General features: G+C 40.4%; 1 protein-coding gene across 2 annotated transcripts in view; it reads right to left on the bottom strand.

Annotated features, from left to right (window-relative positions):
* The window catches only part of odad2 (outer dynein arm docking complex subunit 2), a 97,126-nt gene that overhangs the window by 23,575 nt on the left and 55,593 nt on the right, over positions 1–17,958 (bottom strand). For both annotated transcript variants that reach the window (XM_037544426.1, XM_017700878.2), the window contains exons 16-19: positions 14,445–14,687; positions 9,484–9,598; positions 1,470–1,658; positions 970–1,191 (exon numbers count right to left, since the gene is read on the bottom strand). In XM_037544426.1, the coding sequence (XP_037400323.1) occupies positions 970–1,191; positions 1,470–1,658; positions 9,484–9,598; positions 14,445–14,687 (769 nt within the window). The remainder of the gene's footprint in view (positions 1–969; positions 1,192–1,469; positions 1,659–9,483; positions 9,599–14,444; positions 14,688–17,958) is intronic.

Raw genomic sequence — 17,958 nt, forward strand, 5'->3', positions numbered from 1 at the left:
AGCATTTATCTAAACATACTCAAATAAGAGATTTATTAAGCTGGTTTGGACAAAAATTTATTATACACATACCCGAAACGTAGTTGATCAGTGAAGATGGGTCTGGTGTCCAAATTTGGGTGCAGTTTAACACTGCAGCTATGAAGCAAATGTTAACAAATGCTAAAAGTTTTTTTTTTTTTTAAATACATGCCTAAAACGTCTCTCTCTCTCGCGCAATTCATTCAAACTGCATCTTGCCCTTTATTACATTCATATAGACTTTCCAGTGTGGTTTTGGGCACAATATGACAGACTATGACAAAAAATGACATAAATTCACAGTGTAGCTGAACTTATAAGTCATTAAAGCACTGGTTGCAGTTTGAGTGGGTTGAGAGAAATTTTGGGCAATGAATTTATGGAAAAGAATTGGGTGAGTATGAACTTCTAATGTTTGTTATCTTTGTGGAGCCTCATAGCTCCAATTTCACAGTGCAGAAGCAAAATTTGGAAACCAAACATGTCTTCACTGACAGACTGCATCTGGGGAATGCTGTGTAAATAAGACATTTCACCAACACATGTTATGTGTATGAGCTATGTGTAGTTAAGTAGTGAGGGAAGCTTAGCCACCAGCTTAGCATAGCACAATTTGTATGTATACTTGTCTCAAACCATGTTGAGCTATTCAGTAATCTCAAATAGATGTATGATAGCTACATTAACCTTGTAGCTTCAGTGGAAAATGTACAAAAAAAACCCCAAAAAACTTCAGACAGCAAATACAGCTGATCTTGAATGATAGACTACATTTGCCATAAGGGGAAAATTGTGAAAAGTTTGATTTTTGTCCAAACCAGCGCTTTAAATCTCATATCTGCTTTGAGTATGTTTGAATAAGTGCTTTGATCCTTCTACTTTCCTCTACAGCCAGGGAGGTGTAATGAAAACCAGGTATCTACAGTGTTCTGAGTGCTGGGGCCATACCTTGACCACGCCATTCTCATGCATGGCGATGCAGTTACTGGGGTCTTTGGAGAGCTGGAAGAGGGCCTGGGCTGTGGCCTGATGCACTGAGGGGTCTTTAGATCGCAAGTAGCGGACCAATGGAGCTACAGCCCCAGCCTCCCCAAACGCCACACGGTTACTGCCCCACATACAGCAGCGTGCAACAGCCTCTGCTAGATACCTGTGCAACTTATCATCTGCCTGTAGATTGAGAGAAAACACCACCATGAGCTCAAATCAATTATCACGGATCTTTTACTATTTACTTGTCCTGCAGGTTGTGACATTATGCTAAAACCCTGGACTTGTACCACACATGGAGTGGTTTTTAACCACTTTACACTTTATTCACTATGTGTAAGGGCATATAAAATACATGGATGGTTATGAAATCCTGAAACCGCTAAATCAGAAGAAGATGTCTGATGTGAGTGTAAATGTGTAAATGGAATTGTAGCCCAGGGCCTGCTAAGGCTTACTGTGTTGGTGAGGTTGGAAAGCATGGGCACCACTCCGTGGTCAGTGATGACGGCCAGGTTCTCCTCATCTTTGGCGATTTTGGCAATGGCTGCGCACACACTGGCCAGTACCTCCTTATTCGGTGATTTCAGCAAATTAACAATCAGTTCCAAGCCGCCCACGAAGGAACGCACCATTTCCCCCGCATCCTGAAACACACCCCCAGGGAAAAAACAGTCACAAGCAATTACTGTGTGTGTGTGTGTGTGTGTGTGTGTGAATGAGAGTTGCAGAGTCTACTGACTTACTATGTAAACCTATTTATATTTACATGCAATATTTCCCCCACATAGGCTGTACTTGTGAGCATTTTTTTCATTTCACAATATCCATTTCATCTTCTACTTCTGACTTTAAATTAATTCGAGCAAGAAAATATTTTGCATTGCAGTTTGAATACCTAAAGTCATAAAAATACAAAAAATATAATGTGTTGAATATTGAACTGTTAAATATGCCCCAAAAACGACTAAAAATGGCAGAGGAGCATGTCTAAACCTTTACACGTATTAAGAACATGAAAATGTTCAAATATTCACAATTACTCAAATAGTAAATGCCCTTTCACTGCACTGTTTCTAAACTCCACCCGTTCCCCATTACCTTGAACACTGTCTCTGTTGAACAGATGACACAGAACAGAAACAAAGTCCCCACTGTAATTTAACAACCAGAAAGATGTTGTCTTTCTGTCACTCCATTTTACTTGCTGAGATTTCAGTCTTTAACCTCTAAACTTGCCTCAGTGCAGCATCAGTGAGCCAAAATTGCTGAGGGTTTACCCTTCTTGCTAAGCTAAGATTGGCCTCTGATGCTAACAAAGACATGACTTAAAAGGAGCTTAAGCTAACAGCTCCATAAAAATGTTTTTTCATCCTCTAAACTTGTGTCAGTGAAAATTTAGTGGGCCGAAATGAATCCGCATGATTGTATGTAAAGCTGAGGCATCTGGTGGGATTTTGTGGGAGATTTTCAGGCCATGTCATATTTTAAAAAGAAGGCTCAATGTTTAGGTCTCAAATTCGACATTATAAAATGTTCTTTCACATGTTGCATGCAATGTCACCATTCCATTTCCAAACCCTCAAATCTTACATAGTGTAGCTTTAACTTGTCTTCAATAATGCAATTCTAGCCAATTGGCCACAACACGGGTGTGTCTGTGTGTGCACGGTTTGTTCTCTCTGAATATTATGGTCTGTGTTTAAAAAAGGCTGTGCGATTGATTGGGTAACTGTGTAAGAGGCAGTGTATGTATAAAATGCCTTCAGATCTGTATGTACAAAGCTAGGCTGTGGGTCAGCGGCTCCAATGTGGAGAGCACAGATTCTCCCACAGGACTTTCCGAGCTGGACACAAAGCGCCTTATTCCCATAGCATAATGGGCAGCCAAGGGATGACTACAGCGGAAGAGCGGGCAAACACACACACATTCACACACATACACAAAATCGGCAGCCATGGGCACTATTTAAGTAAAAAAATAAAAAACTCTTTATTGTGGTGCCTCGGACAAACAGCAGACCATCATTACAGCACCAGCCATGATTAGTGATTAGAAAATGCCAGCAAGACGTCTTTATTGACAGCACAGAGACATGTAATTATGGGCTGGGAATTGGATGGTGCAACAAATTAGAACTTTTTTGCGTTTATGTTCCTTCAGAATTGACTACAGAAAGTACACTGCAAAAATATATATCTTGGCAAGTTAAACCATCTTAAATTTATTCAGCATATTGCTGCTGTCTGAACATAATCTCCAAAATGATAATTTTACAGGAGAAGGAAAAAACAGACTATATTTTGGCCATTTCTGTTGATCCATTCTTCATAAAATTTACGCACAATGTAAAGGACAACAGGCATTTTCAAATTACCTGAAAAACTAAAAAACAGAAATGGAGATATCAAGTTTTGTTCTGATAGCAGCGATATCTACAACCCATGGCAAAAATTATGGGATCACCACTCTTGGAAGAAGATCTTTCAATTATTTAATTTTGTAGAAAAAAGTTAATCACAGAGACATGCCACAAACTTTTTTTTTTTCAAAATTCCAACCTTCTGGTATTAAGAAAACAAAAAAAAGAAATAAATATAATTGTAGTCAGTCACAATTGAGTTTGTAGATCAAGTAGAGAAAAAAATATGGAATCACTAAATTCTGAGGAAAATATTATGGAATTTGCAGTTCTAAAACAAACACCTGCATCAGAATAAATCTGCTAATTAGGCTTCAGTTAAAAAAAAGAGTGCTCACACCTTGGAGAGCTGTTGCACAAAGTGGATTGACATGAATCTTGGCTCCAACACGAGAGATGTCAGTAGAAACAAAGTGGAATGTTGCAAAAGATGTTGTTTGATCCCAGTCAGCTGTGTCTAAAATCTGGACCAAGTACAAACAAGAAGGTTGTAAAAGGGAAGCATACAGGTAGACCAAGGAAAACATCATCGCCTCAAGATAGAAAACTTAAAGCAAGAGGTCTTGAAAACAGAAAATGAACAACAAAACAAATGAGAAACAAGTGGGCGGAAACGGGAGTCCTGTGACCGAACTGTAAGAAATCGTCTAAAAGAAATGGGATTTACATCCAGAAAACCCATACAAAAGCCATCATTAACACATAAACAGAAATAACAAGGTTACAGTGGGCTAAAGTAAAGCAGTCATGGACTGTGGATGACTGGATGAAAGTAATCTTCAGTGATGAATCGCAAATCCACATTGGGCAAGGTGATGATGCTGGAACTTTTGTTTGGTGTCGGTCCAATGAAATTTATAAAGATGACTGCCTGAAGAAAACGTAAATTTCCACAGTCATTGATGATATGGGATTGCATGTCAAGTAAAGGTACGGGGGAGATGACAGGCATTACATCTTCAATAAATGCCAATAATGCCAATAAAAGTCTACATTGAAATTTTGGACACTTTTCTTATTCCATCAGCTGAAAGATGTTTGGTGATGATGACTTCATTTTTCAAGATGATAATGCATCTTGCCTTAGGGCAAAGGACGTGAAAACTTTCCTTCAAAAAATGTAATGTCAATGGCATGGCCTGCAAATAGTCCAGATCTCAATCCAGTTGAAAATCTCTGGTGGGAATTGAAGAAAATGGGCAATGACAAAGCTCCAATCTGCAAAGCTGATCTGGCAACAGCAATAACAGACAGTTGTAGACGAATTGATGAAGAATACTGTTTGTCAGTAGTTAAGTCCACGCCTCAGAGAATTCAAGCTGTAATAAAAGCCAGAGGTGGTGCAACAAAGTACTAATGGTGCAGTGTTTTTCTCATAATTCCATAATATTTTCCTCAGAATTTAGAGATTCCATATTTTATTCCTCTATTTGATCTACAAACACAGTTGTGATTGACTACAACAAATTATATGTATTTATCTTGGTTGGAATTTTGAAAAAAAGTTTTGTGGCATGTCTCTTTGATGAACCTTTTTTTTACAAAATTAAAGAATTGAAAGATTTCCCTCCAAAAGTGGTGATTCCATAATTTTTGTCATGGGTTATAGTCAGTTGTAAGGTTGTTTAAGCAATTTAATGTTGGAAAATGATCTTTACACAAGTAAATTTAGGAAATTGCAACTAAAACTACGTCCTATAAAAAAAGTTGCCTTCAAGAGCCAAAGCATCAAAATGTTTTAGATAACAAGGCACAAAATATGCTTTGAAAGTACAATTTTATATGGAAAATAAGATTCCAGTAAGCTATATATAGTACAAATGTTTGTTGGTTGAGGGTGTGGGGTTAGGTTAACTTGCTGGCAGGCCAAATTAAACTTTGGCCCATGGTCCACACTTTGGTCAGCTGCACTGTTCACTATTCAATGCACTATTTTTGGTGTCGATCCCTTTGTAAAAAAAAAAACAACTACTAGTTAATGCAAATAATGCCACAAGGCACTGCAAATGGTAATGTGTCAATGATGTACCCAAGCACATCCAGAATACCCATTATACACTGTGTTTTATGTAAATGTGACTCTCATAGAGTCCTAAAAGTCACAGGGTGAAGGACAAAGCAGTGGAAAGCAAGATAGTGCTCAAAAGTGCAAGCTCATGGCCCCATGCCCAAAGCACAGTAGATCCATACAGTCCTTTTGCTTAAAGTACAGCACAATATAAACGGTCCAGCAACAGAATGGGCGGCTGTAGCGGGCGAGTGAGGTCAGCAGAGAGGAGATGGAGGGATGGAGTGGAGAGAAGGAGGGAGGACAGTCTGTGTTAGATGTCATGCCAAAGGATGAGCTCGACGTTCAACGAGTCTGGGCAAGAGAGCGAGAGCAGAGAATGAGGATGAGAAAGAGAGAGAGAGAGAGAGAGAGGAATCCACAGGCTGTCTCACACAGGAAACAGCAGCATGGGAATACTGATGAAGACAGGGAGGGCGAGAGAAGAAAGTGAGAGAGCGAGAGAGTGTGAGAGAGAGAGAGAGAGAGAGAGAGAGAGAGAGAGAGAGAAAGTGAGAGAGGGAGGGAAGGAGAGGCAGAGGAAGCGTGTTAAAGTCACCAGCTGCGGCGGGTCACTGAGGAATCCTTTCAAACCCGCTCCTACAAAAACATCCCCAACCAACCCACATCAGCACACACAGCACGCAGCAGGGGGAGGGAGCTCAAAGAGAAACAGAAGCATACAACACTGTACTACTGAAAATTTAAGTCTAAAAATGAAGGAGTTAACAGTGAAAAACCAGGCAAGCAAAAGAGGAGAGGTTAAAGCTGGATCTTTTTTTGTCAAAGATTTAAAAGTAGCGTTACAGTCAGCAGAGAAAAAAATATGCTACAACCTGGTTTCACAGCTCCTGAGTAGTGCAACCATCTAAGCCAGGCAGGTCAAACTGGGTTCCTTCCGGGTCACAGCTTTGAAGAAATCAGCTTTTTAACTCTTCTATCTTGCCAAATAGAATTCAAACAAGTGTATATAATGGGGCAGAATGATATCTGCAGTGCTGCAAGGACTTGAGTCGGATATGTGTGGCCTGAGTAATGCCACAGCCATCTGTGGCTGGTAATGCAAGACAGCATATGTGGCATCGCTCACTCTTGCTGGGTGGGATGGCTCTCTCTCTTCCCCATCATTCAGAGTGAATGATACAGAAATTGCAGGTAGTGTTCTCCTACACAAAAATGTAGGTGCTAGCTCCATGTATCTCAGAAGAGGCCTATGCTAGTGTTTATCATCCCAGCTTGGTAGCATTTGTGTGATGAGGGACACTTAGCTAGCAGGAAAAAAAACATGGCTGCACCCTGTAAAGCCTAAAAGGTTCATTCAAATGTCAGAACAGTCTGCTTGGATTAGGCAGGAGTTTTTTTTGTAAATTTCTCACATGTCACAATCCAAAGGTCAGACTGGATGGGCTGGATAGTGCCATTACCCAACAAAATACTGATAGCTTTAAGAACATTGAGCCTGTAAAGGGTACCGTGGGCAAAAAGATGTGATGTGCAATAGAGTTGTTTAAATTCATCTGTTTTGTCTGTGTGTTATGAGTCTTTTGTAACATATGGTGTACTTAACTTGTATACATGATTCTTGCGCCCCCTGTTAGATGTGTGTTTGTCAAAAGCACTTGTGCAAAGCACTAATACGAAAAGTAATATTACTAGTACTACAGAGAGAGCAGAGAAACACTACAGAATACAGAAGGTGGGGGACCACTGTGCAAGTTAAAGACAGATTACTTCAAAGTAATCAAGCTTTTCAGTTCCTCACTGTAAAAAAAGGAGAGGTAATGGTGCGTTGCAATTATTTTTGCACGGGGTAGATTAAAGGTGGCTTTCATTAAGGAAAACTACTACTACTGTACAACAGACTGATCTAAGACCAAAGCATAATCACACAGTAGTTTCTAATCACTAAATATTTCATAGTAAACACATGCTCTCTGTGTGTGTGTGTGTGTGTGTGTGTGTGTGTGTGCGCGCCTGTGTATCCTGCAGGATTTGGAAGCGCCCAGATGCTGTTCTTCCAGTGTGATTCTCCTAAATCTGGCCCTGGAGCTGCTAACTCAAGCCACATGGGCCTTTCTCTAAATAACCTCTGCCATGAGGCTGATCTAGTTCCCCGTTTGTTTGGGCACACCATTTTTGCTCCTGTCACTAACCCACCACCTCCCTGGACCATAAACTCTATGCTCCCCCAGCACCTAAAAAATTGACACTGTAAATGCCAGACAAACATTGTCAAACTTTGTTAGAGCATAAGCTGTGAGCTGTGGACTTTTTGATCTACATGGTTAACCTGTGTAATTTCTACCACTGTTTAGAGCCAGTGGAGCTAAAAGGGGGGGCTTCTAGGAAAAAAAAACTGCCCTGAGACACCTGGCCACCGCAGAGTCTCTGTATATTTAGATCTCACTAAAATTACACAAGCAACACCCTATTTATGTTAATCATGCTGATAAGCTTGTAGAACAATGATGCATTTGTGCAGGCTCATTACACAAGAGGCTCAAGAGGGCAGACTAGACTTGTGCCAGTTATGGAGGTTAATATTTATATGTTGGTGAATAAAAGCTAAGAGCTAAATTTGGCTCTGATTGAGAAAGTAAGCAGCATTTCTAAACATGTCTAACATGCTGTTATGTGTTAATGATATATGTATAAAGCTGTATTCAGTGACTGAAGGCAGGATTAAGTATGCTTACTGCTCATGATGGATTACAATGACTGTGTCACACCTGTTGACTTATGTGGCGTGTTTTGTTGGCTGTGAATAGCAAATGGGGTAAGAAATTTGTTGTGTAAGCTTATTGAATGGTTTGCAATGTTGCAACTGGAGAAACAGAGAGAAACAAAGGGAATGAGACAAGAAAGAAAGAGAAGAATGGATGGATGTGTGCATAATAAGATCTGAATCCACAGGATATTACAGCAGAGCAGATGGTTTTCAGCCAGAGAAAGGAACAAGCTGCAAACCTAACACAAAGCTTCACTGAGTTCAACGCTGGCCTACATTCACCAGACAGGTGGTGGTCAGAACAACATGCATAACAGCTTGAAATATTTGTCTGAACCCGATGGGACCCGACTACACAGGTCTGGTTTAGTGGAGTTCGGACGTTGCTGTGTTGTTGATAAAATTTAGCGCTAAGGTCCACAAGGCCCACACTCGAGCGGCTGCACGAGAAATAACAGTGAATTCATTCAGGACAGGACAGTTTAGTGGAGCCAAAAGAATGTTTTGTTTGTTTGACCAAAGGTGGTTTTGTTTTAGGTATTTTTAAACTGGTGCAGACTATTAGCCTACTCTTAGCAACACAAATAATCCAGACTAAAACACAATGTTTTTTGAAAGCACTGCATTTGAAAGTGTAACAGAAACTTCATTTCAGACACCTGATTATTTTATTACATTACATTATATCATCTTGATTCTCCATGATCCAGTGGAAGCTGCTATAGTTGCTATGCAATCACTTAACCTACACTATCATTAGAAACATCCAGTTTTATTTGACACTTTGGGTGATGGGACACTTTGGGTCTGTTTTGGACAGAATCTTGTTGAACTTGGGTCAGTTTCAGACTCAGAACACACTGCTGTTTCTGGGACTGTGTTTGAGTTCAGACAAAAATTTCAGGCTTTAAAATGCATATACACTTCTTCACAGATTACACACTTGTGTCTAGACATTAGAATTTTCTAGCTTTCTTATTACATACTTATGCCAAAACATACCCAGAGCTGAAGAGCTAAACTAAAGAGCAGCTCAAAGGGCTAATAAAAAGAGGATGTGGGGACCCAAAATAAACAATGCAAAATGCTGCACCCAGTACTGTAGACATGCAAACATACTTTTTTGTCTGTTGCTCTCTAGCCACTCCTGGATTCTGAGCCTACTGCCTTAATACCCAGAGAGCCTTCTGGTCTAGCAGTCAAAATATGTATTCTGCTTCATTTGTTTGGCTGCTGTGTTGCTAGTTTTATTACTGTGCAGTAAATTGTTGTACCTTTGCATTCTCTATGCAGGGGCAGATGGCCCAAGCAGCACTAGCCTGGACATCAGGATTTGGGTTCTTCAGCAAGGACCAGAGCAGGCGAACCCCATCCAGGCGATCAATGATCCTAGGAGGAAGAGATAGTAAATGAGAGAGAGAGTAGAGAGAGAGAGAGAGCGAGAGAGAGAGAGAAAGAGAGAGAAGGATGAAAGCAAAGCATGAAAACACATACAAAGCATAGCACAGCATAGCCATTGTCTTTTTCCCTGGACATGGCTATTTTCTCCAATTGCTCCCATAATATAGCACCCCTCCTGATAAGTTAGTACTGGGCAGTATTAAAAAAACTCCATTGTACATTTTCCAAACATGTAATGCTGTCATGAACAGAGAGAGAACAGAATTGTGAATTTCATACAAATTTTTTGTACTGATATGACATCTGCCTTCTGCAGCTGCATACAGTACCACATCCACCTGAACAAGTTCAACCAGTGCAGCTCAACAGCCATGTTTCTATCACTACAATAAAAGTATTATTAATGTAGGATATCACATCACCCAACATGTTTAAAAGTGCAGTTAGGTTCAGATGTGAGAATACGAGTGTCTTACTACAGTTTACATGAAACAAACATTTTTCAAACGGATAAGATTTTAATCATAACAGGGGTTATTACTGTCATGACGTAGTTAGCTGTAACCAGGTACAGGCCTCAATATCTCTATACTAGTATAGATGAAGCATCATCCAGCACTATGCTAAGTTTCTGAAAACATTCCATTATCCGATTAGAAACACTCTGCATATCTTTGCCATCACATACCCCACATACCCTGTCCTAAATTTACTCCTTACACATTCTCGCTCTCAAACACAACTAGAATGCCAAGAAAGGGTCAACAAAACATCAGCGCTTCACCTGGCCAGGAGCTGACCCACAGGAAACTGGTGTGCAGTACTTTCGGAGATCCGTTTGGATATTTATAGCTAGAGCGAGCCACGTACAAACACAGGCACACAGGCACACACACAGTTTACTGAGTAATTCAGATCTTGTCACTGACACACAGAGAAGGAAAAAACCCAGGGAAAAGTCCTCTTTCCAAATCAAACAGTCTTGGAGACAAGTCTCTCTATATTTCACTGGGTCTGAGTGAGGTTTGCTTAAGACTAGGCTGTATTTCACACTGTGGACACCACTCTACTCAAGGCTGTAGTCAGGCTATGGGAAGCTGAGCAGAATGGCTTCTCAGTGTGGCCTGTTTGTCAAGTATAAATAAAGCATAACCTGTTTCCCATGTGTGCGTCCACCAACAAGGCAGACATTCAATGCTGTCATAATTACTAAACCACGCTGTAATTGGGGGATCTCCGTGACTGGGGGCTGGGCCATGCACTGGTCAGAGAGGTCCTAGCGACACACGTCCCCTCCACGAGTCATAAATCAAGCCCAGAGGCATGATAACAGGGAGAGCCCTCCCTGCATCCCGAGGGACCACTAAATCCAGCTTCACAACAACCCCAACACTCGCAACACTGATTCAAAGATGATAGGATCTCTGTATATCAGCAGGTAGAAAGTGCTGACTAGAAGAGCATAGAAGAATTACAATCTACTGGCAGCACTCCTTAGGGACTCTGGTTTAGCTGTGGAACTACAGAACATGAGATTTATCCACCAGCTCCACTTGTCTGACTGACCTAGAAGTGTATCATGTTCACAATGAGTCAGTGAACAGACATGCTGACAGAAAATGTTCAATGAGCATTACACTATTTACTTTTAACATTTAACCAATTTACTGAGGCATGAAGTTACCACTGAGAGCTAAAATTAAAAATTCTGTTTTAATACCCAATCAGTGTCAGATGTGAAAAAAATTCAAACCAGATTTATGCCATTTGACAAATGGCTCCCCAATCTCTTTAATAACCAATTAATCTGAGAAATCTAGCAAGCTAGCAAAGTATACAATATGTATGAGCCAAAGCAAACAATCCTTGCTAAAGTAGCTTTTTTGAGTTTGGGCAATTGTATAGGCAGAACTATATCCACTACACTCAATCAGGCGTAACAATACACAGTAACTAACATGACATTCTGCATGTCATCCACTAAATACACTTAAATATTCAAATCATTTTGACTTGAATACCCCAATTCTTGTTAAATGTCCTGGAGCTTTCTCTTCTCTCTCAATTTGGGCAGTAACACCAGACTGGACTGCAGTGCTCTTCTTAATCTCCTACACAGTCCTGACCAGACTGGGCTGCAACAGGAAACAATCAAATGGTAGCTATGCTAATTGCTCAGCAAACTACAGCACAGAGCTCTCAAAATAAGCCACAAGACGAAGGGGAAAAATGCATGCAGGAGGAAAATAAAGGCTTTCTGTCCACAACTAAGTGTAAATGTAAAAAAAGATGCTCCTAAATATACACGCCTTGAGAAAACGTGAAGAACATGTTGTTTAGGAGCTGATCCATTTTTCTATAGCCTGGAACTCCTCGTCACTCTCATAGAAGCGGAGTGACCTTATTTCTTTAAAAACAAGCCCTGTGGATTTTTACTATGCCACTGTGGTGGCTTACATCCATAAACATATTATTGTTTTAGACAATGGCAGGTCATGGCTGCCTGACTGGGAGAACTCAAACATAAAGCTCTGTATTTGCGTCCAGCATTAATTAAGAATAGGACTGGAGTCTATAACAGTCTTGTAAAAGTAATAAGATTCAGATGGTGCAAACATACAGTAGAACACACTGGATCGTGTGCTACCACACTCCCAGGGGAATCACATGGCAGTCTCAAGCTCTGTTAAACATGATACTCTCTCCACTTTTACTTTCTTTTTTTTAACTTGACATATGGACAATCAAATGCCTACTGGTTAGCAGGCCAATCTATAAAAAGATTCAACTCTGCATGTGTATAAGCGGCATGCCAGTTTGAGAAGTGTTAGATCGCAGTTTCTCAGAAACTTTGCACACAGCTCATAAAATGATGGAAATGTTGTTTAATTGCAAATATGGATGGCCAATGTAGAGTAATGGTGCAACCCTGATACTGCAGAGCAGTATCTACCAAGGTCTACCAAGAAGCACAGGCTTTTATACAGTTAATAAGGTATTGTGGCAAGGTGTGAAGTCAAGTCCCAGGCCCTCTAGACTCTAGATGATTCAATGGTGAATGTGCATTCAAGGAGCTATGATGTGAAGACAAGTGAAAGACTTCCAAATGAGTCCATTAGGTTCTTCCTAAGACTAAATGTCCTAAGCCTAAATAGCATTTCTAAATGAAATATTCTAAAATGTCTAAATAACAGCAAAAAATAGCAGCATTGTGTCGTACATTGTGGTAAATTATGTGCATGCATTAATGTATTTTATGTATGGACTTCAGTGGGACCCATGCTTAAATAATAGCCTAGTCTAACAAGAAGCTAAGTTGTTTAACCATTTCCCTGCAACACTGCCAATTCTTAGCATAGCTCAGAAGATTAGTCTGCTATTGTTGAGCTGAAAGCTTCCAAAATGTTGCCTAAGAGGCTGGAACTAAAGATAGATTTTTGTGTCACCACACAGCATGTAAGATAGATTCACTACATGTACACTAAATGTATTACTGCAATTACAAAAACTAAAAGAAATAAGGAAAAACCTATAAATATAATTATAATTTTATAAATAAAAGCGAATAATATCAAATTTTGCATCGCTTTGCTTTGTGAAAGTAGAAAAATAGATCACTGTGTTCTAGGCAATGATGGTTAGTGGTGAACATGGTGTGTTTAAAGAAGAAGAAATGAGAAGAACATTGTTATGTCTTCCTGCAAACCATTTGTGGAATACCTGCAAAAATTCTCATGCTAAAAGTCAACATGGGGTAGCGTAACAACAACAGAATGAATTTCCATGAGTGGTACAGTCAGTTCTTGAACATAACTCACCCAATCTGACTCAAGCTTTTCTGTTCTTTGCTGATCCCCATCAAGCTTGACAGAGCTTGAGCAATTCTGAGGGCAGTAATCCATGTACACCAGCCTTTACTGAATAAAGATATTCTCAGTGCATAGTGATCCTATGTTGATGTTCTATCTGTTCCAGTTTTGTGTGGCTGGGCCTAACCACCCTCGCCAGCACTGCACTGTAGCTTACACAGACTGACCGCACAGAGACAATAAAGGCCTCCACCCTGGCCACAGCAATGAGGAGTGCAGCAGGTAGCGTAAACAAAGTGTATTCAGCCCTGTCATTACAGGCATGAGAGATGAGGGTTTCCACACTGGACCTGTCAGTTTTGGACAGCGCGTGGACGGTGGGCTGGCAACAACCTCTCAGGGCCCTTTGGATCCGATGCAGCAGTGGTGAATATGGTCTGTTTAAATGGGCAGAACAATGTTATCTTCCCCAGCCTAAACCAAGCAAACGGCAACAGTAGCGTTTGCAACCTTGCTAGAGGGCCAAAGATAGAAATGTTCTACACTGTAAGCTACTGAAGCCTCCTCTGACAACTTTAGGGGAGAGAGAAACTTGACTTACAATTCAGAATTGGTGGCAACAGCACATTTCAGCCAGAGCAATATTGTGGTTTCCTTCTAACCCTCAGCAGGCCAAGGGCAGAGGAACCATTTTAAAGCTGGCTCATGGGACCTTAAAGGCTGCCAGCAATGTAAGCCTATGAGCTACTGTCAGAAAACGCTGGGCCTAAAACTTCAAATCTATTCTGGGTTGTGGTTAGTGAATGGCTTGACTTATAGCACAAAACACAACATGTCAAAGGGGTCACATCATTGTGGTGGCCTTCTCTCCCTCATCATACCAAGCAGGGACATTGAAACAAGCTTTGAGAAAAAAGGAATCAACACAATGAACACAATGTAACTTTGATCCATTCTGGAACAGGCTTACTCTTTGAACAATTATGCCTAAGCCTCATTCCAGGTTAAAGCTTGTTTGGACTTACATCATGTTCTCAGACTCGGTTGCGCAGGCTCCTACAGCCCTAGTAACATTGACTAGTAGGGCCTGGTTCGTTCCTGTCAGCAAGCTGACCAGGGGTGGGATGCCACCACTCTTTCGGATAGTGGCCCGGTTGGCAGGTCTTTGGGCACATTCCCCCAGAGCCCCCACCACGTTGACCAGCACCTCTTCAGGCTGATCTGTCAGCAGACTCACCAACCTCTCCAAAGCCTTGAATTCCTCAAACCTGTAAGAATGAAAGAAAGTTAGCAGGCATACTCAGTCACGGCAGGTATAATCTCTAATGGAGTTTCTAGGAATACATCCTCATCCTCAGTCTCCAGCATGATTTCACCAGAAGCTTCAGCCATGTGGGTTTCATTCTGGCAAAGGTAATCCCACATAGTACAAAAATATCTAAAATTATCTATCACTATTATAAGCTGGAGAAGAAAAACTTCCTTTCTTCATGTACCAGCTGGAATCGAAAACCTTGGAAGCTCCAGAACATTGGGAGTGTACTTGGGCAGATGATTGTGAGGGCAGCAGATATCTGGGGTAAGAACAAATCAGGTGACTGTAGTCCAGTACTGTTTCCCACGCTGCTCACAACACACGCTTATTCTCAATGACCACCGCTTTCTGTGGCTTGGAACAAGACACAGAGAGCGTCTGCTGCGATTTCAGCTTTGTTTGCCAAGATCTGTACAGTGGCAAACTACAGTAAACATTTAAAAGGGGTATAATGTGGTCACGGAGCGCCTCAACAAACCTCTGATGTACGGTTAAGTTATATGACTGTTTTTATTCACAGTTACGGTTTCTGGCATCCCAGCCCTAAAGGCGATTGTAGAGAGTGTCCAAGGTCACTTGGTTTTGGTCAAAGTCCACCAAATGTTTTCTTGCAAGTAAAACAGTAATGACGAGAACAGCTGCCAAAGTTGAGTCTTGTAAGGTAAAATGGAGTTTTTTTTTAAAAAAAAAAGTGTGACATAAGCCCCTATAACACCCTGCTTAAAGACTCCACACATACACACACACACACACGGTTTCATCAAACGTGATTAAGCAGTAATCATTTTTTCCCACCCGTTAGCTAGATCTCTCCCATTAAAGAAAGCTAGCATATGCTTCCTCCAGCACCACATTTTGTAACAGTTGCACAGTTCTATATGCTTGGAGGAGAATGCTAACTGCCAAATCTGTTACAGAAGCTAACACATGCCTGCATTAGTTATGATCATGCTGAGTGATGGGGAGAGAGAAGGCAGTCTTACCCACCCAGAAACAGCAAGGCCAATTATGCCCTATTTGCTGTGGTCACAGATGGCTGAGGCACTGCCTGGGATCCCACAATCACTTGATAGGGCCAAAGCTTAGATAGTTGCACCAGTCAGAGGCCCTAGAGTTGACTTGCAGAAATATAAAAGTGACAAGTAGTGCTATTCCACTGTAATATCACATGTGTTATACATAATCATTGTTACACAAAAATCTACACCTTCATTTTTGTTTTTTGTTGTTTTTTTTGCTTTTTTGAATAATTTGAAAACAATTTTGCGAAAAATATTTTTACATTAACTTCTATTATACATTAAGAATGTTTTGTCTTTCTCCTGTAAAGGTAACATTGTGGAGATACAAGGTTTTATTCTGACAATGACAATATGCTGAGAAAATGTTTTTTTTTTTCTGAAGGATCTGAAACATTCAAGACAGTAGAATTCATGCAGAGCATTATGAATGCTTATGTCACCCTTTTTCATCTAGTATTACGCAAAAGCTTCACTCATGAACATTCAAACATGCCACCACATTGGCTTTAGCTTCAATTAGCTACAGTAAAATTATACATTGATTGCATGCATTATACTTGATGAATGATATGCTAAACCATGTCCATTTTTGCAAAGCCAACACCAACACACATCATGATGCCATGAAAAAGAATGAAATGAAGCAAGTCTAAACAGCTGCATCTACAAACACTGGCTTCAAGAGCAGACAGCCTTATTTAATCCCATCCGAAGAGTTAAACACTTTACAGTGCACCTTCTGTCTATTAGCCTTTGTTATTATACATCTATTAGGAGATGACTGCTATAGCAACAATATTTTTTAAGAAAGCAAAACATACTGGCAGGTGTTTGTTGACATGGGCAAGCAAGATAGGACTTGAGTCATGTATTGGAGAAAAGGGAAAGAGAAGCTATCTTGTGGTCTAAGATCAGCCATAAGCCATGCTTGGCTCTCTGAGACCCTACAAGCAACTTTCAGACAGACATTTAAGCTTCGTGTCAACTCCTTTGACCTCCTTGAGTCAAATGAGGGGTGAAGTGCGAACACATTTGTGCAAAACAACGAATGTGTAAAACATAATACAGGCTGAGAGGCAGTAAGAGGGAAGAATGTACTATCTGTAATTATGGTGTGCTATGTGCACATCATAGACTCCCCATTGAGGTAAGAGATGGGAGAGTGCATAATTGCAGCTGAAACTCTGGCCCTTGACCTCAAACATGACTGTTTTTTGGCAGAAAGTTCACTCCGCGCTTTGGCATAGAATTGACTCCTCCATCAAGACATTTCCTCACTCTGCTGTAACTCCAGAGAAACGTTTTGGTCTCCTCTGAGACAATGCTCATGATTCTGCAACACTTCAGTGTGCACAGCTCAAGATGATGTTTAATTACATGCTTAAAAACAAAGGTTATTTATTTTTTTTGGATGCACTGTTCAAACCCTTTAAATTGGCACAGACTCTTTGCATTATAAGGACACTGTATAGAATCCTTTTTGATATCTTTAAAACTGCAGATACTTATGAATGTGATGTGAAAGCTGCACAGAGAGGGACTTCAGTCTGTTTTCAGAGTACAGCTTTAATCAGGCCTGGAATTTTGGTCTGAACCAGAATACGAGCCAAGAATTTTTGTCCAAGTCTGACCCGGCTCAAAGTGCAGCAACAGGATTTAAGTCTGAACTCGACCCGAGACCAATAAAAATTTGTTTGAACCTGACCCCACCCATATGAAGTTTGGAGTCTGAAACTGACTTGAGCACAACAAATTTCTGTCTAAAAAAATCCGAACCAGCCCACCAACACCCAAAGCAACAAATAAAACCTGATAGATAAATTACCATGTAAGCAAATGTAATAGCCATCATGCGATCACAGTTAATAATCACATTTATATTAAGCTTTAACAAATTTATTTATTAAGAAATGCCTTCAAACCGTTCAGAGTTAGAACCTCAACGTCAGCCCAACATACACTTAGGAACTGATATCTGAACCTGACCCAACCTAACATGAGTAGTTGGGTCCCATCAGGTTTGGACAAACAGTTGAAGCTCTACTTCAGAGATGAGAGAGAGAGATACTGAGTTGTGGTAAAAATGGTGCATCTTTGCTTTCAGAAAGAAGACAACAAAATCACTGTTTAAATAAACACACAAAGTCTATGAACATAATTGTATTTTTTGCCATCAATCATCTTTCATGTTGATGTATCAGT

This window comes from Pygocentrus nattereri, chromosome 13 (assembly GCF_015220715.1).
Source record: "Pygocentrus nattereri isolate fPygNat1 chromosome 13, fPygNat1.pri, whole genome shotgun sequence".
Taxonomy (NCBI): domain Eukaryota; kingdom Metazoa; phylum Chordata; class Actinopteri; order Characiformes; family Serrasalmidae; genus Pygocentrus; species Pygocentrus nattereri.